General features: G+C 50.3%; 1 protein-coding gene across 1 annotated transcript in view; it reads left to right on the top strand.

The window, feature by feature from the left end:
* The window catches only part of MVB12B (multivesicular body subunit 12B), a 98,561-nt gene that overhangs the window by 55,792 nt on the left and 19,421 nt on the right, over positions 1-23,348 (top strand). Inside the window, exons 3-4 of the mRNA XM_011988733.1 lie at positions 17,903-17,958; positions 20,495-20,554. Coding sequence (XP_011844123.1) covers positions 17,903-17,958; positions 20,495-20,554 — 116 coding nt within the window. The remainder of the gene's footprint in view (positions 1-17,902; positions 17,959-20,494; positions 20,555-23,348) is intronic.

Genomic DNA, 23,348 nt, shown 5'->3' with positions numbered 1-23,348 from the left:
ATGCTATCCCTGGCCACCATGGTGACTAATCTTTTGGAATCACCTGCTGGCTCTAGGGAGGAAGAAGCCTGGGGCCCTCTGAATAGCCTCTCCCAGGTGGCTGTCCCCCGAGGGGTCACCCCCCAGCCTGAGCTCCAGAGCTTCCATCCCCAATTCTCTGGGTTCTCCTGAAGGTGCTCGGGTCCTGGGGGACTTGGTCCCACTAATGAAGGTCAGAAGGTCCCTGTGCTGTGGTACCAAATGTCATACTTTATACCATTTTCTTAACCTGTAGGGAGTCTTTGAAATCTTAAGCAAAATTTATAACAAGGTTATAGCTTTCCAGTTTGCACAATGCTCAAGCCTACTATCTTCGTCACTACAGTACTTGGGCAGATAAATGAGTGATTAAATCATAGAATCTGAGTAAGGAGTTGGGATGTCCCTGTTTCATAGAGTCCTAAAGAATCCCCATTGTGAAGCAGCTTTCTTCTGGGCACATGGCTTTATTCACTCATTTGTCCATCACCTCATCCAGGCCTTGGCTACTGAGAGTTCCCCCACCTACAGGCCCTGGGCCTGCAGGGACCATGGTTCCCTCACAGAGCTCATAATCAGGGGAAGACATCCGGGCAGATGATCGGAGCACAGTCATCCACTCCAATGGGTGGTAGCTCAGGAGGCAGCCCAGGGGGTCATGTTTCTGCTCTTTGAGGAGTTCACAAGCAGGTAAATAGGAAAGGGCTCTCCAGGCTGAGCCCACAGCAAGGAGAAAGGCCTATCACAGATGGAAGTGGTTAGCAGGCCAGGATAGCTAAATCCTAAGTGAAGGGAGCAGAGTGGCAGGAAGGAAAGAGCCAGCTAGAGAACAAAGCTAGGTTGAAATCAGCCTGGAAGGGCCTGGACCGTAGCATTTGACATGACCCTATAAGCTTTAGGAAACCATTGAAGTTTTTAAGTAAAGGAATGGCACACGAGGTCTGCACTTGAAAGAGAACTCCAGTGATATTGACGTGGGAATATTCGTCTTGGCCATGAATGGCATCTGCTGGGAGAGGGCCCGGAGGACACTCCCTAACATCCCTTAATTCCATGGAGCTTGCCTTCACTTTCACACCCTTCTTGATTATGTTTTCTCCACTTCCATCTCTAGATGACTTCTTCAGCTCACATGGAAAGGTGTTACCCTCTCTTCCTTCACATGGAGGAAGGCAGTGGATTTAGGAGATCACCGAGTCCACCCAGCTCTGCCGTTGACCAGCTTTGTGGCCCTGACTAGTTCCTTCCCTTCTGGGCTTCAGACTCCTTCTGGGGGGCGTGGGAATGCCAGTGCCAGGGCCATTGTGAGTTTTAAATAAGAACACCTGTAACTCCTGACATGCTTTGCTTCCCTTAGACAGATGCTCTCTTGTGCCGGTGTTGGCTTGAGACACCCAAAGCATCCAAGACGCCCTCTCTCTTCTTGCCCTTTGGTTTCAGGGGAGGAAGGGAAGGCCCAGGACCTGCTTTTACCTTTGCAGAACATTGTTGAGAAGACTTTAGGAGTAGAATCTGGGTGAGGGCTACAGAAATCAACTGTCATGTAGGATGGACCAACTTAGTGAGTTTTATATATTGCATCCTCAGGTTTAAAGCCAGGTTCTCAAATCACCAATACATATTTAATACTTGGGGTGACTCAGCATTTGTGAGAATGAAGACTATCAGAGCTGGATCTTAAACATCTTCTAGGCCAGGGCTTCTCAAACCTGGTTGCACATTAGAATCACTGGGGAGCTTTGAAAAAATGCCGATCCCCAGAGCCCACCCCTCAGACCAATTGAATCAGAACCCCTGGGGTTAGGGGTGGCAGGCAGTGATAATCTTTTCAAACTCACCAGATGAGCACCAGGATGAGTCACTGATCTAGCCCAACCCTTTTACTCTCAGATGGGGACACAGACTTGATTGCCTGAAAGCTGGGCCCCCTGATGCCAAGGTCAGTTCTCTTCTCATCATTACTTATTCAGTAGGTTTCTTTGGATGCCATTATATGCTAGATGCTGTTCTAGGAGCTGGAGGTGCAGCTGTCATGGAGCTTACTCTCTAAATGCACAAGTGGCCTCCAGATTGGTGGGGCAGGGGTTGGGGGGAGCACATTGAAAATAGGTCCTTCCAGCAGTGGGTCAAGAAGGTCTCAGCCTCTGCACATCATTGGGGTGGTAATGATAATAATAGCTAACACATGCTGAACATTTATTTTATATGTGTTATCTTTCTGAATCCTTGCATCTCCCCTAGAATAATCAGCCCCATTTCTAGAGGCTCAATAAACATGTTTCATGGGTGCAGAGCTAGTGCCTGGTGGGCCGGGCATTTGAACCTAGGGCTGTCTGACACCAAAGCCCTTTCTGTTAACTGACTTTATTCTAAGGCAGCCAGTATAAAGATACAAAGAGAGTAGTTTCTGGAGAAATCTATCTGAATTTCCTCTCAAAGATGTAGCCCCTCCATCAGTTAGTTTTTGTTGCATAACAAACCACCCTAAAACTTAGGGCTTAAACCAACCAACATTTATAATTTCTCATGGCTCTGTGGGTCAGTGGGTGATTATGCTGGTCCAGGTCAGCCTGGCTGGGGCTGGATGGCCTGGGATGGCCTGGCTGGAGCCGGATGGCCTGGGATGGGCTGAGATGGCCTCACTCCCTTGTCTGTAATTGGCAGGTTGGCTGCTCCAGGGATGCCTTAGCTGGAGATGCTCGTGTTTGCTCCACGTGATCTCTCATGCTCCAGGAGGCTTCTCTGAGCCTGTGCATTTGGCCGACCCAGCACTCCAAAGCAAGGAAAGTCTAACCCGGGTTCACAAGCATGTTTACGTCTCTGCTGGTGTCATAACTGCTGATGTCCCGTTCACCAAAGCAAGTCACGTGGCCAAGCCCAGATTCGGGGGTGAAGAAATAGATTACGCCTCTTGATGGGAGAACTGACAAATCATATTGCTAGGGGGCACACATACGCGGATAATGGGATTTGCTGCCATTTTTGCCACCTACCACTGCAGGCTGCACCAAAGAAGCCTTCTGGTCCTGACAGGTGCCAGGAGTTGTTAAGGAGGAAAAAAGTATTGTATTGTTGAATTTATTTACATATACTTTAGAGCACTTTCTATGGTGCCCTAGAGGTGCATACTTTATAAGTAACTCTGGTGTTTGTGATCATTTCTATTACAAATTGAATATCAGTCCTGGGATAGACCTATAATAACCTTGTGTATGCCACTCACTTTTGTGGGAAATCAGATTTTTTTTTTTTTTCTTTTTTTTTGAGACAGGGTCTGGCTCTGTTGCCCAGGCTGGAGTGTAGTAGTGTGATCTCAGCTCACTGCAACCTCCACCTCCTGGGTTCAAGCGATCCTCCTGCTTCAGCCTCCTGAGTAGCTGGGACCACAGGCGTGTGCCACCAGGCCCGACTAATTTTTGGATTTTTTTTTTTTAAGTAGAGACAGGGTTTCACTATGTTGCCCAGGCTGGTCTCGAACTCCTGAACTCAGGTGATCTGCCCACCTCGGCCTCCCAAAGTGCTGGAATTACAGGTATGAGCCGCCGTGCCCAGCTGGAAATCAGATTTGATTGAAGTAATTTAAACTGAACATCACCTTTTCTGGTGCTGTAACGTGAGGACTCCCCCGGGTGTTGTAGATCCTATCCTTTACTTCAGTATCCCGTACCTTGTGTAATATCCCTTGTTTGACGTTTTCTCATAATGAGATTTGTTATGCATTTTGGCAGGAATCCTCCTGAAGCCATCGATAGAGTCTCACTCTCAGTGCATCCTTTTGGGAGGCCCACCGTGCTGGTGTGACCCAGTACCAGTGAAGTTAGCTTCGATCACCTGGCGAAGGTGCTGCGTGGCAGCTTTCTTCACTGTAAAGTTACTGCTTTTACCTTTGTAATTAGTAGGTAATTTGTGGGGAATACTGTAGGCCTATGTGAATAACTTGTTCCTCATCAAATTTTCACCTGTCACTTTTCGCATCCACTGACTTTCATAACTCTGCCATTTCTCCAGTATATAAGGACGAGGTTTCCCTTATCCTCAGCCAATTTCTTTCTTTATATTGGTATGGACTATGGTATTCTTACGCATTGTTGTCATTTTTTAGTTTGATGCTCAAATGGATTCATATTTAGCCAATGGGAACCCCTTCGGGCTGGCTCTCGTGCCTTTCTGCTGTGTTCCTGTGATTCTTTGAGAACCTCTTTACTTTCTGGCACAACAAGATGTTCCTGGCCTTTTCCCTTCCTGCCCAGCACTGAATCAGCCACTTCTCCAAAGAGCTCCTGTCTCTTTTAGAGGAGACGCTAGGAAGCAGAGTCTGGATATGAGGAGTGCCCATCGCCTCCAAACTGCCATTGCCTCAGTAGAGAGAAATGTACACACATGTGTGTGTAGAGAGAAATATATGTACACATATACCTATAAGTGTACACACACACACATAGATGTGCGCTTATGTATCTATCTGCAACCACATATTAAAACTGACTTTATAATGATACCTCTGATTTTGATCCAGTATCACAGAGTACATTCTGATCTTCCCATTGTTTTTGCCAGCTTGGAACATTAACATTCCTCAGCTCTGTCCCAGGCCTTCCTCTCTCACCATGTTCCAGATATTTCATCTTCTCTCATGGCCTCAATTATCACCATGTTGGTTACTTCCAAACTCACCCTCACATCCCCGCCCACCAGGCCTCATTTCTGGATCTCCACCCCGCAGCCCTCACCCATCCGTCTCGCATTCTCGGTCATGATGTTCTAACAAGTGTTGACCAGTTGCCTCCCCTTGACTGTCTCCCAAGCCCCTCAAACCTGACACATGCTCAGCGGGGCCCACGAGTTCATCTGTGCTGCTTTTCCACTGGCCCCCATGCCCCTGTCAGTACCTGGCATTTCGTTCTCCCAGCTCTTTAGGCCAGGATCCTGGAGTCACCCTTGATTCCGCCTTGCCCCTCTGCAGCCAGTGACCAGGTCTCTTCATTCTTCCATCTAAACGTCCCTTGATCTTCCCCAGCTCCTCCATTCTTACTGCCACTGCCCTCATCCAGGCCACCAGTGTCCCTCGCCTGCTTCAGCATCAGAACTTCCTCCCTGGTATTCCTGCTCCAGCCTCACTCCCTGCAATTCATTCTCCTCTCCACAGCCAGGGAGGCATTGTTAAAACCTGAATCTCGCCATCTCTCTCTCCAGCTCAAAGAACCTTTAGTGGCTCCCCAGGGACCTCATGATGCCCTTCAGGCCACTGAGAATGGCCATCAGGGCTCCCGGCAAGCTGGTTCTTGGTTGTCTCTGGACCCTACTTCTATGCAACAGTGAAAAAGGCTGAGACAGAGCTCTAGGAATTGATGTGGAAACCTCTCTGACAGTCAAGTGAAAAAAAGTAAATTGCAAAACAGTTACTTATGCAGTGATGCTATTTTTATTAAAAACACAAATACATACAAAATAAAATTCTGGCCAGCTGTAGTGGCTCATGCCTGTAATCCCAGCTACTTGGGAGGCTGAGGCAGGAAGACCCCTTGAGCCCAGGAGTTCAGGGCTATGGAGAGCTATGATGGCACCACTGCACACTGGCCTAGATGATAGAGCAACAGCCCATGTCTAAAAAATAAAAAAATAAAATTCTATCTTTTTTCTATACATGCAAACACGCAGGTGAACGCATAGGAAACAGGCCGGCGGGACCCCAGGCGCTGTGTACAGACCACTACCAAGGCTTGCTCTGAGAAGGGCCCAGGGATCAGCGGCTCTGGATGCAAGGGGTGCTTTGACTTAGCTATCCTATTGGAATGGTTTCCTTTGAAAATATATTCCTGTGCTGAAGTATGAAAGAGTGCAACTTAAAAATGTTTATGGGTTGGTTTTGAGAAGGTAAAAAGAGCCCTGGCAGAGAAAGTGCGTCTTCCAAGCCTGAGGTTCCCTGCTCCACAACCGGGGGGTGTATGTGATGCTCAGCCCCAGGGACAGCATGTTCAGCAGTCACAGGCCATGCCTGCCAGGCCCTTGCTTTCAGTTACCCCCCTTGGCTGCAGATCGCATGGCCTGTTTTAGAGCTTGCCTTCTTCCAGAGGATGTGGTCGCTACTAGAGGTAACATATCTGCACTGGACCTTGGTTCTGCTTTTTGTTCTGCATCTACAAAGCTCCTTTGGTCTCGAGCTCACTGAGGAGTTTCTGTGTTCGTCACTGTGGGCAGCAGGTGTGTGCACTGACCCAGTGGCCTCTCAGCCACCAGGGCACCTTTGTGCTCACATGGAGAAGTATGACTGAGTTGTGTTTTATCTTAACCTTGAGCAAAATGCAGTTGATCCCTACCCCAAGCCATTAAATATTTATAACGTTAAAAAAAAAGTTTCTTGAATGTCTCTGAGCCTCTCGTTTCTAAACTGTGGAAGAAAGAAAATAATACCTGGATTGCTATGATGTTTAAATGAGATAAAAACATAAGGCCCTAGGTGCAAACTAACTGCTCAGTAACTGTTAGCCACTAGTGTTAGTATTAGTCAGTGTTAGTGTTATTACTGCCGTACAGAGGAAAACACCCTTTTGCGGTAGACCCCTTTCTGCCTGCTTTCACGTAAAAACAGAAGTGCAACCATATTAAATTGCATAACCCAGGGGCCGTGAGTCCCAACCCAAAGACATTTGGAGGGACAAAAGCAATGTTTGCTGAGGAGTAACTCATTGGGTGCCCCAGACCGTGGCTCTCCCTGGTGTCTGCTGTCTCTGGTGTTGCAAATCAAGCTCAACTTGAAAGCAAGATCCAAGCTTCTGAGTCTCAGTGAGAATGTTCTTATTGTTGTGTGTCAAGTTTCTCGTGGGTGTGGTCTGTGGGGCAGCTGCCCTCCCTCTGTGCTCCCACAGCTTTCAGAGAACGGACCTGGACCTGCATGAGGTTCTGCAGCCCGGCACTGCACCCTGGGCCCTGGAGGGAGGGACTGCCCTAAAGGAGGGGGTGGGTGGGCTGGTAGCCCTAGATTCCTCCCAGGATGCTGGGAATGCAGAGGGATGAAGCGGGCCTGTCAATTAGAGTCTCCTGTGTAGAGATGGGGAGCCTAGGAGGAGTCGGTGCCGTGTGTGTGTGTGTGTGTGTGTGTGTGTATGTGTGTGTGTGTATGTGTAATATTCAGATTGCTCATGCCAGATAGAACCTCAGAGAACGTTCGTTTGTGGTGTGAGGGTACCCCGGTCTGGGGGACCCAGTGAGTCACTCCTTGGCACACATTGCTTCCGTCCCACCAAACGTCTTTGGATTGGGTCTCACAGCCTATGGACTGCGTAATGTAATATGGCTGCACTTATGTTCTTGTGTGAAAGCAGGTAGAAAAAGGTCAACCGTGAAAGGGTATTTTCCTCTGTACAGCAGTAATAACACTAACACTCATACGAACGGCGAACAGTTACTAAGCAGTTAGTTTGTACCTAGGGCTTAATGTTTTTATCTTGTTTGAATGTCATTGCAGTCCAGGTATTATTATTTTCTCTCTTCTACAGCTGAGGAAACAGAGGCTCAGAGACGTTAAACACTTGTCCCAAATTACAGAACTAGTTAGGGGTGGGGCCTGGTCTGAACTCATTTCCTGCAGAAACAGTCAGCTGCTTTTGACATAAAACCGCAGCCTTGCCCCCATTTTCTGAGTGGCTGCTGTGGTCGGGCTGTGCTTTCCCGTTGCTGTCTGGTCCCTCAGCGGTGCTGCGGAGTGGGCACGATGATCCTCGTTTGACGGATGAAAATCTGACTCGGAGGTTAAGTGACTTGCCCAAAGCCACACAGCTAACAAGCACTGGGTCCGGCTGAACACTCACACGGGTCCGACTCCGGCGCCTGTACTGCATCCTCCCATGCTGCCTCTCACGCAGGGGACGCGGGAGGCTCCGGCAGTGGCTGATAAATCACTCCTTTTGGCTTATGAATAACATGGCAAAACAAATTACTTTGGGGATCTAGAAGGAAGTTGTTGGCCCTGTGTAAACTCAATTGGAATGTCACTGAGCAGACAGCTCTGGAGGCATCTACAAATACCTTCCAAGGAATATCCCCAAAGTGAAATCACCAAGAAAGCAAAACAGGCTCTGTGTTTTGGTTTGCAAATGAGTTTTGAGAAATGGCCTTGAGATCTTGAGTTGCTGGCATTTTTCCCATCACAAATTGTAAAGGACTTTTGAAACGCCACAGGAAAGGGGAGAAGAAAGGCTTGGGGTTGCTGACTATTTACAGCTTCAAGCCCCGAGCAGGCACACAGAATTAAAGGCCTCCCACCACTCCAGTTGCATTTAATTTTATTCCGAAAATGACTACCTGCCAATAAGCCTCATTGTTCACCAGCATCTCTGCAAGTACTTTGAAGTACTATTACCCGAGTTCACTTAACACCGCTTGACAACTTTAAGCAGATAACAATTGAGATGCTGGTAATGGAGTCTTTTTTTTTTTTTAATTTTTACATTTTTACCACATGACTTTACGACTCTCTTTATCAAGCATGTTGAAATTAATCCATGTGCTGACTGGAGTATTTCCTCATCCCGTCTGTGTACTGACACACTGGGGAGGGATAAGGGTTGGCAGCTCTGAGCAACTAGGTATTCCGGGGCGATGGGTGGTCCTTAGTCCAGAGCCCTTGGGAATTGGTCGGTGGTGGGTTTGTGTTGAGCCTGCAGAAGTCTGAGGTGTGTGTTTGGAGGGGAGAAACAAGGGATAGCTCTGGAGGACTGCCTTGGCGGGTAAAATTATAGTTCCCATACGAAGGGAGGATGCAGGAGCTATAATCCCATCTCGTTGCCAGGCAAAGTTCCTACAGATTCATGGCAGAGCTGTCTGTGCAAGCAGGAATCCAATTTTATGTCCAAACAAATGCAGCGTGCAGATTGGACTGACTGCTTCCCCAAGAATAGCAAAGACAGGCGTTCAGGTCAGCTGGCAAAAAAAAAAAAAAAACCCAGCACCCCCTTTTTCCTTCTTTAAAATAGGGGGTGGGATTAATACAGTAGCAGATTAGAGCTTTATTTGTTTAAACCTTGCAGAATCTGTAAGCATTCACAATCCCCTTGACTTGTAGTGCCTGATTGTAAAAAGAACAGTTGAATGAGCTCATTGTTTTCTGGGTTTTTTCTTTAATGTATTTTACAAACACTCTGGTGACAGGCCTGACACGCTGATTTCTATGTACTCGCACTTCAGTTTGGGATTACAGCATTAATAACAGAGTTCCATGCATCATGCCATTTTTAAGCATGATCGTTATGATAAAGGGCATATACTTAATTACAGGCCTGCTTAATTACAGCTCTGTTGAAGCTCGTTTGTTTAGGAGAATGCTAATTGCGCCACAGAGCCAGCGGCACATCCTTGCTTTCATCTGCTGGTGGTAGCTCGATGCTGTGGATCAGCATTTTGTTAAAACTGCCACCAAAAATAAAAAAAAAATTTTTTAAAACAAGAAGAAGAAAGCACTGGTCGGGTACTGAAAGGAAACCTGCCCCAGCACATGGCTTTTGGTAAGAGCAGAAGCCACAGTTAGCTGACCAGCCTTCCCTACGTGGTGGGTACTTTATCTCTGTTGTCTTATTTCATTTTTCTTCACTCTCACCCGTGGAGACAGCTGTAGTATTATGCCCACCTTACAGACAGGGCAAGTAAGGCTCAGAGAGGTGGGGTGGCCTGTGCACAGCTGCACATCTGCACCTCCTGAGCTGCAGCAAAAACTCAGGCCTGCCAAGCTCCAAGCCCCTCCTTCCCTGCCACAGCCCCCCATAGACCCAGTGCAGGTTACACTCTGGGTTTGAATCCTGGCTCCAGCCAAGGCTCATAACTCCTCTAAGCCTTGCAAGCGGTGTATTAGTTCATTCTTGCAGTACTATAAAGAAATACCTGAGACTTGGTAATTTATAAGAAAAGAGGTTTAATTGACTCATGGTTCTGTGGGCTGTATAGGAAGCATGGCAGCATCTGCTTCTGGGGAGCCCTCAGGAAGCTTTCGATCATGGTGGAGGCAAATCCAGAACAGACTCATTACATGGCCAGAGCAGGAACAAGAAAGCCAGAGGGGAAGGCGTCACACATCTTTAAACAACCAGATCTTGCAAGGACTCACTCACTATCACGAGGACAGCACCAAGGTGGGGGAATGCTGCTAAACCATCCACAAGAAATCCTCTCCCCGCATAATTCAGTCACCTCCCACCAGGCCCCACCTCCAATACCGGGGATTACAATTGAACATGAGATTTGGGTGGGGACACAGATTCAAATCACATTAAGTGGTAATGTTGAGGCTTGAGTTATTTGATGCATGTTGACCACCTTGTGTGTGGGCAGTAAGCATGAATTTCCTTTCCTTTTCTATTTTGTAGAACTGGGCTTGGGGAGAATTTCTCTACCTCCCAGGTTCGTTGGGGGTAGGGGGCTTTGTCATGGCACACTGAGAGCTCTAAGGCCTGGAGAGAGGGCCGCTTTGTACCTGGGTGTCGTCCTTTGGCTCTGCCAAGGAAAGGGCAGGTGCTGTCCCTGCATCTGGGTTGTGACTGCAGACTGGTCAGGTAGTGTCGGCAGGAGAAGCCTCATCCAAGTCCTTAGGCTGCGTGGAAGGGACAGGTCAGGGGTGAAAATGTGCGTCTCATTCACAGCTCTGTCTCCAGTTCCTCGAACAGCATGTCACCCTGCATGGGACTCAGAAAGAGACTAAATGCTAGAACATCACAGTCTCTCTGCTCTAAAAGAATAACAAAGACAAAATGCTGGTTTCAGCTAGGGAAAAAGAAAGGAAGGAAGTAAACGTGGCTCCCCAGGAGAAGCCAGGACAGAGATGATTCATGAGCATTCTTTTGGAACGCATGAAGAATACATGCCGTTGATTTTAGGAATTATGTTTTGCAAACCTCTAGATATTTTAAAATACGAAAAGGCTGCCCAGATGAGAGGAGACGTGGATGTTATGGAATTAAGAGGGGATTTAGCAGTCCCACCGATCAGCTTTCTGCCCAACACACAAATTCCCTCCCTAACTTCCCAGCAAGTCGCTGTCTGCGTCTAGCCCTGTATGCTGTGACCACCATGAAAACATGTGCAGACATTTGATTATGTTCACCTCAAGTCTTCTCTTATCTCAGTCCCCACTTTTGCTGCAGTTCTCATGTGCTGGATACCATACTGGGCTCTGGGGGTGCTGGGCAGGGTGCTAGGATGAACAGAAATGGACAGGATTGTGCCTTCCTGGGCCATTGAACCTGATGGCTGCTTCTCCTTTCCCTTCTGTGGTCTGGCTTCAGGTTCCCTCACCACCCTGGCCTCCTTAAAGGCCCCTGGGATGACCCTCTGGGAAGGTGGTCCTGGCTCTGAGCGCCCCACTCCAGCTCCAAGTAGACCAGGGCAAGTGACTCCTCATCCGGGCACCAGGACTGCAGCACTGTAACCTTATGATGCTCCCTTTAAATAGTCAGATCACATCATTGACTTACTCACCTACAGCCGCCTTGTTTTTTTTTTTTTTTTTTTTTGAGACGGAGTCTCGCTCTGTGGCCCAGGCTGCAGTGCAGTGGCCAGATCTCAGCTCACTGCAAGCTCCGACTCCCGGGTTCACGCCATTCTCCTCCCTCAGCCTCCCGAGTAGCTGGGACTACAGGCGCCCGCCACCACGCCCGGCTAATATTTTGTATTTTTTAGTAGAGACAGGGTTTCACCGTGTTAGCCAGGATGGTCTTGATCTCCTGACCTCGTGATCCGCCCATCTCAGCCTCCCAAAGTGCTGGGATTACAGGCTTGAGCCACCGCGCCCGGCCACACAGCCGCCTTCTTTCCTGTCTCCTGCTGTTACTGCGCACCTCTTCCGTTGCATCCAACACAGCTGGGTTTCTGGACCTACATTACAGGACTCTTCGTGGGTCTCTAGTGAACTCCTTCCATTACATTTGGCCCATGATCGCAACTTTTTTTGACTTTCTTGGTTTTCACTCTGTTATCTGGTTTACAGACTGCCCACCTCGGCTTCCCATCAGGCATGCATTAGATAAGCATACCCTTTGCGTCTTCATTTGAGTCATTGATCATGCCCTGGGCACCTTTCCCAGGGGTCATTCAAGGTTAGCATTGGTCTCTTAATCAGCTTCTTGAATGTGTGATTCAACCAGTTATGAATTCTGCTAACCTCCACAGTAGCCACTTGTATTTATCCATCTTGTATACATAGATAACATGAGAAATTTTGTCAGATGCTTTGCTGAAATCCATATTATTTCAGCCTGCCTTAATCTTTGATATACTAGATTTTCTAAAATAAGTGGGATTTGGTGGGCAGATTATCTGCTTAGCAGAGTCTCACTGGTCCTGGTGGCACTTGCTTCTCTTTGGAGCCTCCTTGTGCTGGTGAGAAGGGCACTGTGAGAGCCCCACTCCTCTCAGTTCAGCTGCCACTGTGAGCTTCAGCCCATTGGATCCTATCACTTCCTCTTTCTTTCCTCTGAGTTTGTTAAAATCTGTTTTCTAGGCCATGTGTGGTGGCTGACACCTGTAATCCCAACAGTTTGGGAAGTCAGGCTGGGAAGGTCACTTGAGGCCAGAAGTTCGAGACCAGCCTGGACAGCATAGTGAGACCCCTATCTCTACAAAAAATAAAAGTCTGTTTTCCAGAAGAACATAGGGAGCATCTGACTGTGCCCCTCCTTCTATCGCAAACTCTCAGACGGTGGTGGTCTGTCCCGAGGCTCCCGTCTCTGTTGCTTTACCAGACAGCTCCTCCTTGCAGTCAGGATTAGGTCCAAGCAGGTCCCCTCATCTCCTCTGCCACTGGTCCAGTCAGGAGCGTGTGGGCCGAGGGGTGGAGTGAGGCTGTGAAAGTCCTGAGGGCCCGCCTTACTGCTGCCTGTTGCTCCTCAGACATTTCAGGAATGGGTCTTCCTTCCCTCCCAGTGGCTGCTGTGGGGCATCCTGCAATGATCTCACTTCTCATCTTTGCCTCCTTACTAAGGTGTTACTGCTGAGCCTGCCTCAGGGCCAGAAGGTGCCCTCACCCAGACACCTCGACGCCTTCATGTGGAGCAGGTTGGCCATGGGCCCCACCAACTCCCCAGGGTGCCCCAGAAGGTCTGGGAGGGAGGGCTTCTCTGCTGGAGGCAGGTGTGGGGAGGGCCAGCAGATAAACAGGAAGTGCCTCTGAGGGACTTCAGGGCCCACTGGGAGGCGGGGTGAGCACCCTGCCCACTCCCTGCAGTCTCTCAGTGGCTAAGGGAAGGCCTTGTCCTAATCATATATGGGTGTGTGTATGCATATACATATGTATACACTTATAATGGAAATATATAATTTATATCTTACATATTCTATATACAAAATATAAATCTATAATCTATGTAAAGGTATATTTTTACATAATATATGTGATATATATATTTGTGTGTTAGGCTGTTCTTATATTGCTATGAAGGAATACCTGAGACTGGGGCATTGATAAAGAACAGAGACTGAATTGGCTCTTGGCCCACAGTTCTGCAGGCTGTGCAGGAATCAGGGCACTGGCATCTGCTTCTTGGGAAGCCCCAGGAAGCTTCCAATCACGGTGGAAGGTGAAGGGGGAACAGGCATATCACATGGCCAGAGCAGGAGTGAGAGAGAGGGCCAGGGGAGGTGCCACGCACTTAACCAGATCTCGTGAGAATCAGTCACTACCGTGAGAACAGCACCAAGCCATGAGGGATCTGCCTCCATGAGCCAAACACCTCCCGCCAGGGCTCATCTCCAACACTGGGGATTACATTTTAACATGAGACTTGTCAGGGACATATATCTAAACTATGTCAATATATATACAAAAAAATACTGTTGTTGATAATCTAAGTTTTACAAGTGTATAGTCCATTTTCATACCGCTATGAAGAAATACCTAAGACTGCATAATTTGTAAAGAAAGAGAGGTTTAATGGACTCACAGATCCACATGGCTGGGGAGAGCTCACAATCATGGCAGAAGGCAAAGGAGGAGCAAAGAGACGACTTACGTGGCAGCAGGCAAGAGAGCATGTGCAGGGGAAACTCCCCTTTATAAAACCATCAGATCTCATGAGACGTATTCACTCTCATGAGAATAACATGGCAAAAACCCACCGCCATGATTCAATTACCTCCCACTGGGTCCCTCCCACGACTCGTGGGGATTATAGGAGTTATTATTCAGGATGATATTTGGTGGGGACACAGCCAAACCATATCCACAAGTTACTTTTTTCTCCTTGATTTGTATTAAAGCCCTCAACTCAGAGCAGCCAGTCTGGGCAAACCCTTTCTTCCTTATCTCCTAGCTGACTAGTGAGGCAAGAGCGCAGCGTCACAGGAGGCCTGGCTACTGTGTTCAGAAAGCCAGGCTTACAGGACTACCTATGTTTCTAGATCCTTCTCTTTCAAAGACATGACCATCAGTTGGAAGGAAAAAGAAACACACGCTGCTTGTGGGAGCAGGGAGAAACTGCTTCACGGGTGAGGGGGTTGACTTTGGAGCGATGGAAATGTTTTGGAACTAGATGGAGGTGGGGACCGCACACCGTTGTGATGTTCTAAACGCCACTGAATTGTTCACTTTAAAATGGTTAATTTTATATGAATTTTTTAAAACATTTCCCTCCCTGCTTAGATCTTCTCAGTCCCTGGAAGTGATTCCCAGGCTTTTTCCATCCATGGCTTTCATCTCCAGCAGTAGCAGGCGGGGGTGGCAGCAAGCAGGGTCCCCAGGTCCTGAGAGAGTTTAGGCACTTGCCCCAGGCTGGAGCCCCCTACGCAGTTCCCCAGACTCCCGTGCATGGGAACAGCAGCCCTCCCTGTCCAGCACAGCCCCTGAGCCCCCAGGCCCTGCCCCTGGACTGGGGACCTGGAACTCAGAGGTGACTCGCACATGCACCTGCCAGAAGAGGAGAGGAGACACAGGCCTGGCCGGACCCCAGGGAGAGCCTCAGGGAAGGCATGCTGCAGGAGAGGCACTCAGAAAACTGGGAAGGACAGTTGAGGTGCAAGCATAGAGGGAGGAAGGGATGGGCAAGCCAGGAAGAGGGTCAGATGCAAGGGGCCAGGGCCTTCAATGCCAGTCGAGACCCCCATCTTGGAAATCCTGCCCTTCTCTGTCCATTGGAGGCACAGACGGTACTGACAGCCTCTGACTAGGGAGGCCTCCCATGGGAGGAGCCCCCCCGCTTCCTCTCTGCCATCCCCAGTACTTCCCAGCCCCCTCAGGTCCTGGTGTAATCAGGTCTTTGCACATCACCTTACCACCTTTTTAACACACAGGTTCCCTAAACATACAGTGACATGTAGATAGAAACAACTGTCACCAGTGAGAGGCAGTTCTTCACCCCCAAATACTAATAAGGTCTTTAAAACATCAGAGGCAGAAAGCCTGGGGAATGAATGGAGAGTGGGTTCTACAGGGGAGCAAGGAAGGCGTGGTCTCCAGCTTGCGGGTGTGTGCAGAGGCTGGGCTCGCTGAGAAACTCCCCCAGCATTGGGTCCCGTGCCTGTGAGCACTCACTATTTCCGGAGCCTGTGCGCAGTACTTGGGCGTGCAGGGAGGACTCTGCTGTGGACCCTGCTGTCTGTCTAGCAGGCAAGAGAAGCCATGGAAGAGGTGGGTGTGTGCAGAGAGCGGGACGTGTGGACCGTGATGGGTGAAAACAGTGGGCTTTGGGACTTTAATGGGGAGGTCAAGTAGCCTGTACTATCTAGAGCTTTGGGGCCACTGCTGCCTACCTTTGTGACCCCAGCAAGCACCGACTTCTCAGAGCCTCTGCTTCCCAATCTCTAAAATGATCAGAAGTGTTACAAGTGCCCAGCCCATCTCAGCAGCACTGGGAAGGGCCTGGAAGTCAGGTCGGGCCCACGGTGGCGGGAGCTGGCACACCTCTTCCTGGATATCCAGTGGGACTCTGTCCCTCTCTAGAAGGCTTTGTGGCTCTTCGAGGCTCCTTTATTCATTGCCGAACTTTTTCATCTGTGAAGCATCACACACGCATAGGTGCTCAGAGTTCACGCACAGGTCTGCATGCGGGATGTACTGAACGAGATTGAGGCCCGAATGCGGGACATACTGAATGAGATTGTATGGGGCCTTCCCCTCACCCCACTTTCTGGGGAAGTGTTGCCTGTTCGGGCCCTTTGTCCCGTCTCTTCCGGCAGCTCACAGCAGGTTGCCAGCACCACCTGAAAAGGCCTCTGACCAGGAGTGTCTGAGTCCAGCAACCACACTAGACAGCACCCCTGCTAAGAAAGGAGGGTGCAGGGAATGCAGCGGCTGCCGCCACCTGTGCTGTGTCTTTCTCTTCATGCTGACCCAAGAAGGTTTCATTTATTTCCTTCCCTAAAATAAAGCACGGATGAGTTCTATGATGTTTTATTTCTGTATGAACATAGCATGAGCCATTCAGCTTTTCTTGCTGATTGGGAGGATCTGTCCCGAGTTTCTTCTCCTTCTCTTATGTCCTTTCCTCTTGTTTTGTTGCTTTCTGCTTCTACTACTCTTCTTTGTTAGGACTGAGAAAAAAAAATATGACCACTGAAGGTTCCAGAGAAGTCATCATTCCAGGAGACGTTGGGGGAAGCAAAGATTGTCGCTCTTGGGAGCGCACTGCCCAGTGCTGCCCCCACACTCTATCTGGCTTCCATTCTGTTCACTCCGTTTCTCCCTGAAACCACAATTTACTGCAAAGCCACCACCTCAGGGTGCGGCCACCCCTGACTTTGGGGCTTCGCATCCCTGCACTCATGACCAGGCCCCGCACGACTACAGTGCATGTTCCCGACTCTTCCCAGACCTAAGGGAGAAGCTGACACTGGAGAGGCCCCTACCACTGTCCCAGCAGCCACATGCTGCCGTGTTGGCTCTGCAAATGCTGGCATCACATCTCATCCAGTGTGACCTGTTCCTCAACGTGGCAGGATTTCCAGTCCTGGTGTGGCACCAGAGTCCTCCTCTCTGAGGTCGTAATTCATAGAGAAGCGCTCACTTATGGAGGCACACCCTGGGTCACTTTTGTCCGTGTGCTTTTGATAGTGATCCCCTGGGACAGGGTGGAGGGAGGGGCGGCCACAGAAAAGGAACCACACCCCTGGGCCCCTGGTTTTTCCGTTTGTTGCATCTCCATTCCATGCCCTTTCCTGTTAAAATTGAGCACACTGGTGAGCCTCAAGTCAGCGCTTGACGCCCTGGGTCTGAGCGACTGAGAGTCAGCGACAGCCACTGTCGCCCCCACCTGCCAAGCACCCGCTCTGTGCCAGCGCTGGCCAGGCGCCCCACCCACTCCACTTCTGATGCACAGGCACCCTGTCATGTAGGCAGTGCCGTCTTTTTAAATGTAACTTCAGTTTTTCATCTTTTAACTTCAGTTGCTCATCTGCAGTCACCAGCTGAGATTTGAACCCAGCCAATCTGACTCCTGAGCTCCTCTTTCCTCCCACTTAGACTTTTCCCCTGAGCCCAACAGCACCTTAGAGCATATCTAATGCACGTGCCTACTGCCTTCATCTCAGTGCAGCCTGTCCCCACCAGCTGTGTCACCTTCATCCGGCTGTCAGCCCCTGGTGACTCTCCCGTTACAGATCAGAGACCAGACTCCAGGGGTGGAGAGTGGGGGTTCTAGACCAGCCCCTCTCTGCTCCTAGAGCTCTTGTCTACACAACTGCCTGGTGCTCAGGGGATGACGAGGCGCCTGCCTCTCTCAGCACGTTGTGTGTCCTGGCAACAAGGGTGGGATCTGTCCGTTTTCATAGCTCCTGCACACCTGTGCTAGATGTCACCTGGCTCCATCCAGTGACGGATTCATATTCTCTGTTTCGACATCTTCGGTTGCTGGACAACTAAAAGCCATCTTCAGTACCTTTAATGCCATCTTTTTTTTTTTCTTCTTTGCAGCAATGGATGGTGTGCCTTTTATGATTTCAGAGAAGTTTTCTTGTGTTCCAGAAAGTGTAAGTGTTATGCATGATCGCCCTTCCCCTCTGCCACCCCCAGCCTCAGGTCCCTCCATCCTGATTTACACGACACGCAGGGCTATTCTGGTGGCACTCATGCTCCTTCCCCCATCGGAATCTTGTCTTCCTGCGTGTCCTCTCTCTTGCTGGAAGCCGCACCCCACAACCCAGTGACGGGAACTCCTGAGGTTGGGGGTGGATCGTGTGCATCTCTGGCCCTATCAGCCAGTGCCCCATGTAGCAGATGTTTAAGAAATGAAGAAAACAACAGCTGGGGGATGGGAAAGTAGCAAGAGTCTGTCAGACAAGCTCAGGTGCACCGAGCCTTTGCCATGCCGCACGTGATTAACCCGACCTGAGCTTCCCTGGTTGTGAATATTCTTTGTCTCCCAAGTCCAACTTAGTAAGTTTTGTTCTTTGTTATTTAAGGATGACAGTTTCCTGTAGAAAGGAGGCTGCCTCATTTTCCCATTGTCATTGCTGCATTCTGCGCTCTGACATGGGGGCCGCCACGCAAATGTGGTGCCTCTGGCTGTGGTCTCCTGCCCACGCCAGGCCACCATGGACCTCACCATCCACATCAGCACTCTCACACAGGCCAGGCCCACGCCATCTTTATCAAAGGGACCGAGTGAGCTGGCCAGAACCAAAGGCCGACTTCAGACTGTGAGGGGCGGCCACCCTGCATGGCAGTGGGGTCTATGCCTCTCACTGCTAGGGTCGGCCCTCTGATGACGCCAGCCCCCAAGCTGGCAGTGGCCCCCTCCTAGCTGCACAGGCTTGGCCCAGGCTGGCTCAACAAACCCGTTTCTGGTTTTGATCCTTTCTGCAGAAGTTGGCCTTGAGTAGCTAATAAACATGAAGGCCCCAGCTTGGGCACAGCTAAAAAATCCTTCAGTGTTTTTCTTGGATCCAGCTTAAAACCACCCGGCTTGCGATTTGACCTGCTCTGTAGTTTCCATTTTCGTGAAATAGAATAGGCCTCCTCTGAACCCTTCTGGTAAGCAGCTTAATCTTGAAAAATGCTCGTGACGTGACATGCGGAGCTCGAGTAACTTCAGCCGACTCCACAGGGCCGCGTTGCCATGGCGACGCTGGCGCCTCTCCCGCCGTTCCCTGGGAGAGGCTGCTCTGTCCTGCTCACCAGCTCCAGTTGGGAGAATTTAGTGGGGTGGTTAGAGCCTAATGACACAGCAGCTGCACCTCTGCGGGTCCCGGGCAGCATGGGCAGGCGGCCCCGCTCTCGCGCCCCTCGGGCTGGCAGCACAGAGAGCACCACACTGTTCCGTGGCTACCGGCAGAGCAGCCGCCAGCGAAATGTGTGGCTCGGTGGCCCCGTCCCAAGATCGCCCTCGCGAATGTGCTGCCACCGCCTCGGCCAGGGCTCCAAGGCCACACAGCCAGGCCCGGTGCCCTGCGCTCCCTGCTCTTCTCAATGCAGTGCCCCGCAGCCCCGCCAGGGGGCTGTCGCTTTGAATGGACGAGGCAATGAGGAAGGGATTTGACCCGCAGCTGCATCGCCAGGAGGCGCTGAGACCGATTTTGAGTCTGGGTCCTGGGACTGCAGACCCGACCTCGCAGGAAATCCCTACTGGCTTCGCGGAGGCTCCGGCTCCACTCCCACCCCTGGGCTATCGCCCTTCAGAACCATGAGAGCCCTGGGGTTCTGTCGAAGGCCCTCAGGTTTAGCCTGGGCCCCAGGAGGCTGGGCCAGGGACCCCTCTGGGGAACACAGAACACTTACGTGCCCAGCAGGGACTCAGACCAGGAGCCACATGGACTGGACGCCCTCCGCCCTCCGAGCCTCTGAGTCCAGGCTTCTGTGGGCCTCCAGCTCCCTCACTGCCATGTGTATTTGATTTTTCATGCTGTCTGTTGAAAAGCCAGGATTTTTTTAAGTCTCCAATCTTCATGAAATTGTAAAAACTTTCATTAAAATGCAATGTTATCATTTTTTACCACATTGATTTCTCAAATGATAACTGATGGGCAGTTGTTTCATTTACCTGGCATTTCCAAAGACCTGGAATCCCCCCCAGCTCCTGCCCTGGATTCCCCCCTAAGGAACTCTTCCTCCCTGGGGTTCCTTAAACCTCCTGCCTTACCCAGACACAGTGCCTGGGTGGCCTCCGGGGAGAGCTTGGGCATCTCCAGTTTACAGCTGCAGCGAGAAAGAGCAAATCTTGCCTTCGTGTTCCGCTGGCAAGGGGAGAAGAGAGGTGAAGCAGGGCAGCCATGGTCAGTCCTCCAGGAGACCTGGACCCCTGTGAGTGCCACCGACCACAGCTAGGCAGAGGTCCCGCTGCACAGGGGCTGGCGCCTTGGGGGCCACATTCCTGCAGCAGGCTGTATTGTCACTTCTGCCACCCCCACGCATGACCGAGAATCCCACTGACTGTCTTCCTGTGGAAAGTGGGTAGAGAAACGCTAGATCACACCATGGCTTGAGACATTAACATTGTCATGCATAAAAGTAAGTGTGGGAAGAGCATTTTCCAGTGATTTAAAAGGGCGACTTCGTCTGTATTTTCAGATGCAGCCCTTTGATCTCCTGGGAATCACCATCAAATCTCTAGCAGAAATCGAGAAAGAGGTAAGCAAGCCATCGGGGAGGGGAAGGCAGGCCTGGGCCATCGCCCGCACACCGGCATCTCTCGTGTTCCCCTAGGGACCCACTCCAGGAGAGGGACAGGTGGAGGTGTCCCTTTCTTCTGAGAAAAACACTTTCGTTTCACCCAAATGTGTTCCTTAGATAAAGTAACTTGATTCTAATGTATTTCCTACTTCCGGTCAAATATGACCCACATCTTGTCTTCTCTAAGTCAGAAGGTTTTACATGACAGACGGAGCCTCAGTTCTCCTTTTTTAAAGGAAGTCTCAGCTTTGGGAAGGTGGAGGTTGGAAGACAGGCACCAGGTTGACTTTTCTTCCTCCATTTGTTTTGTTTTATTATCTGCCACCAGGAGGAGTTTCGGGAAATGACCGAGCCTCTCCACGATTTAGGGGCAGGTCGGGGAACCTTCCACTGTGCTTCATAAGCTGGAACGCATCTGGCAGCCTGGCTTCAAACAGTTTGCACATTTTCCTAATAAGAAAGAAACCCAGGACTGGTGTGCGGATGATAACTCTGAGGAAAGGGGGTTGAGTCAGACCACCAGGGCCCTCCTGTTTCCTTAAGACAGCACAGGGTGTGTGGCTTCTCTTCTGTAGAGCGGGTTGTTAAGCAGTCACACGCCACAGCCAGCTCTCCTCCGAGAGGAACATTCATCTCAAAGATGGAAATGGTAGAACCATTTCAATATTCTCCATTCCTTGGGGTTTTCTCTCGTGTACCCAGCTAGCAGAAGCCGGTTGCATTATTGAAAGACGGCTGAAATCAAGCAAAATTGAATCAATGTAGTACAACAAATTTCTAAACCTGTCATAGCAAAAACAAGACAAAAAAGTCCCCCTTTGTCTTTGATTTTCAGTAAATCATAAAAACCAACCTGATTGTCATATATAGATTTTTCTTTTTTTGATAACTCAGGGAAAAAATGGCTGGCTAGGACATTGGAAACATAGGCGTGCATAAAATTTCACGCCTGCCCCTCTCAGAGCAAGGGAGCTGTGGGTGGCCGTGAGGTCCACCTGCTTATGGACGCCCCATTTGCACAGGACCTTGCGTGGGGTGCAGCCCAGGGGATGTGGGCAAGGCCTCAGAGGGGCTGCGGCTGCCACAGGTGGTCACCAGGGCAGAGGTTACACTGACATACCTCCAGACCAGCCCCACTCCACCGTGGACGGGGGCAAGTCCCATCCCCACTGTTGACCCTGGGATCACGGCAGAGCCTGTCTCATGCGGTGCTTTGTAATGCCAAATGGGTATAGGTGGGACGTGCCGGTAGCAAGGGCCCCAGCGTCGGGCCATCTCCTCTCCCATTCTGCACCGGCCTGCCTGTGGGCCTAACGGTGGCACTGTTTAAGCACCTGCTGTGTGCTCAGCCTAGGGCCTGAGGCTTTCCATACATGATCACTGGTTCCTACCCCAGGCCTCATTCCTCCCTGTGTCATGGGGAGAAATGGAGACTCCGAGAGCTGGAGTAACTGGCCCAAGGCAAGATGGAGACCCAGTGCGTCGCGCTCCAAATCCTCTCCACTATGACGGAAAGTGGTGGCTCTGTGTCCTTCCAAGGGGGCGCTCTAGGCTGGTGGGAAAATGGGGCCTAGGAGGCCAGTCAGCCTAGTTCCTGACCCTGGTGGGCCTTTGAGGTACTGGGGTGGGGTGAAGTGGGTGAGGGTCCCAATGTGGGGCCCAGGGCGTGTGGTGGGAACCTGTAAACCTTATTCTCTTCCCCACTCTAAGGACTGAAATCTGTGATTCATTACAATGTAGTGTCTCAATGTCAGGCTCTCCCGAGTCACAGTGTGGCCACCCCTAGGAGGTGCAGAGCCAGGGGCGGGGGCACACCCCGGAGTCAGTGCCTGGCTAGAATTTCAGATCTTCCACTGACTTTTCTGAGCCAACATTTCTTTTTCTGCACAATCAGGATAGTAATAGTGCTTAGTCCAGAGTCTATGTGGGTTTAACTGCAAAGGTCCAGTGAATGGCCTGGACCAGTGCCTGCTTCAGTGGCTGCTGGCTGCCACCATTATCACAGCCACCACCGTCACCATCATTACCATTCTCCTTGTCCACAGAGAAGGGCGTGAGTCGGCACAGGCCCACCCATTCCGCTGTCCCACTGCTCTGTTGCTGGGGCCGAAAGTGCCATCCCTATGGACCAAAGCCAGCTGTATTTCTTGGTTTTAGCGATGGGTTTAAAAAAAAAACAGGTCTGGGCCAGGTGTGGTGGCTCACGCCTGTAATCCCAGCACTTTGGAAGGCTGAGGCAGGCAGATCACCTGAGGTCAGGAGTTTGAGACCAGCCTGGCCGACATGGTAAAACCTGGTGGAGCACATCTGTAGTCCCAGCTACTCAGGAGGCTGAAGCAGGAGAATCACTTGCGCCCAGGAGGCGGAGGTTGCAGTGAGCCGGAATTGCACCATTGCACTCCAACCTGAGCGACAGAGTGAGACTCCATCTCAAAAAAAAATAACAAAACAGGTCTGTATTTGCTATTAAAGTAAATTAAAGTCGATGTAAAGAAACGTGGGGAGTGGGGAGAGGTTAGAACCTTAAAACAGGGTAGAAAGCCGTAACAAGTATCGCCGCAGTCGAGAGCACCGCAGAGTTTTTCATTTAACTTGAGGATTTAAAAGTTCCTTATGCCACCCATTCATGTGCACAGCCATTCGTGTAACGTTGATGTCCACACACTCTGGCCAGCTGGCTCCTTCCGCAGCCGTGGCAGAGGCTTTTCTCCATAAATAAACCTGAAGTTGCTTCTTTTAGCCACTGAACTCA

Source organism: Mandrillus leucophaeus, unplaced genomic scaffold (assembly GCF_000951045.1).
Source record: "Mandrillus leucophaeus isolate KB7577 unplaced genomic scaffold, Mleu.le_1.0 Scaffold109, whole genome shotgun sequence".
Classification (NCBI taxonomy): Eukaryota; Metazoa; Chordata; class Mammalia; order Primates; family Cercopithecidae; genus Mandrillus; species Mandrillus leucophaeus.
Note: the sequence above shows the minus strand (reverse complement) of the source record. Positions and strands in the feature narration are given on the sequence as shown.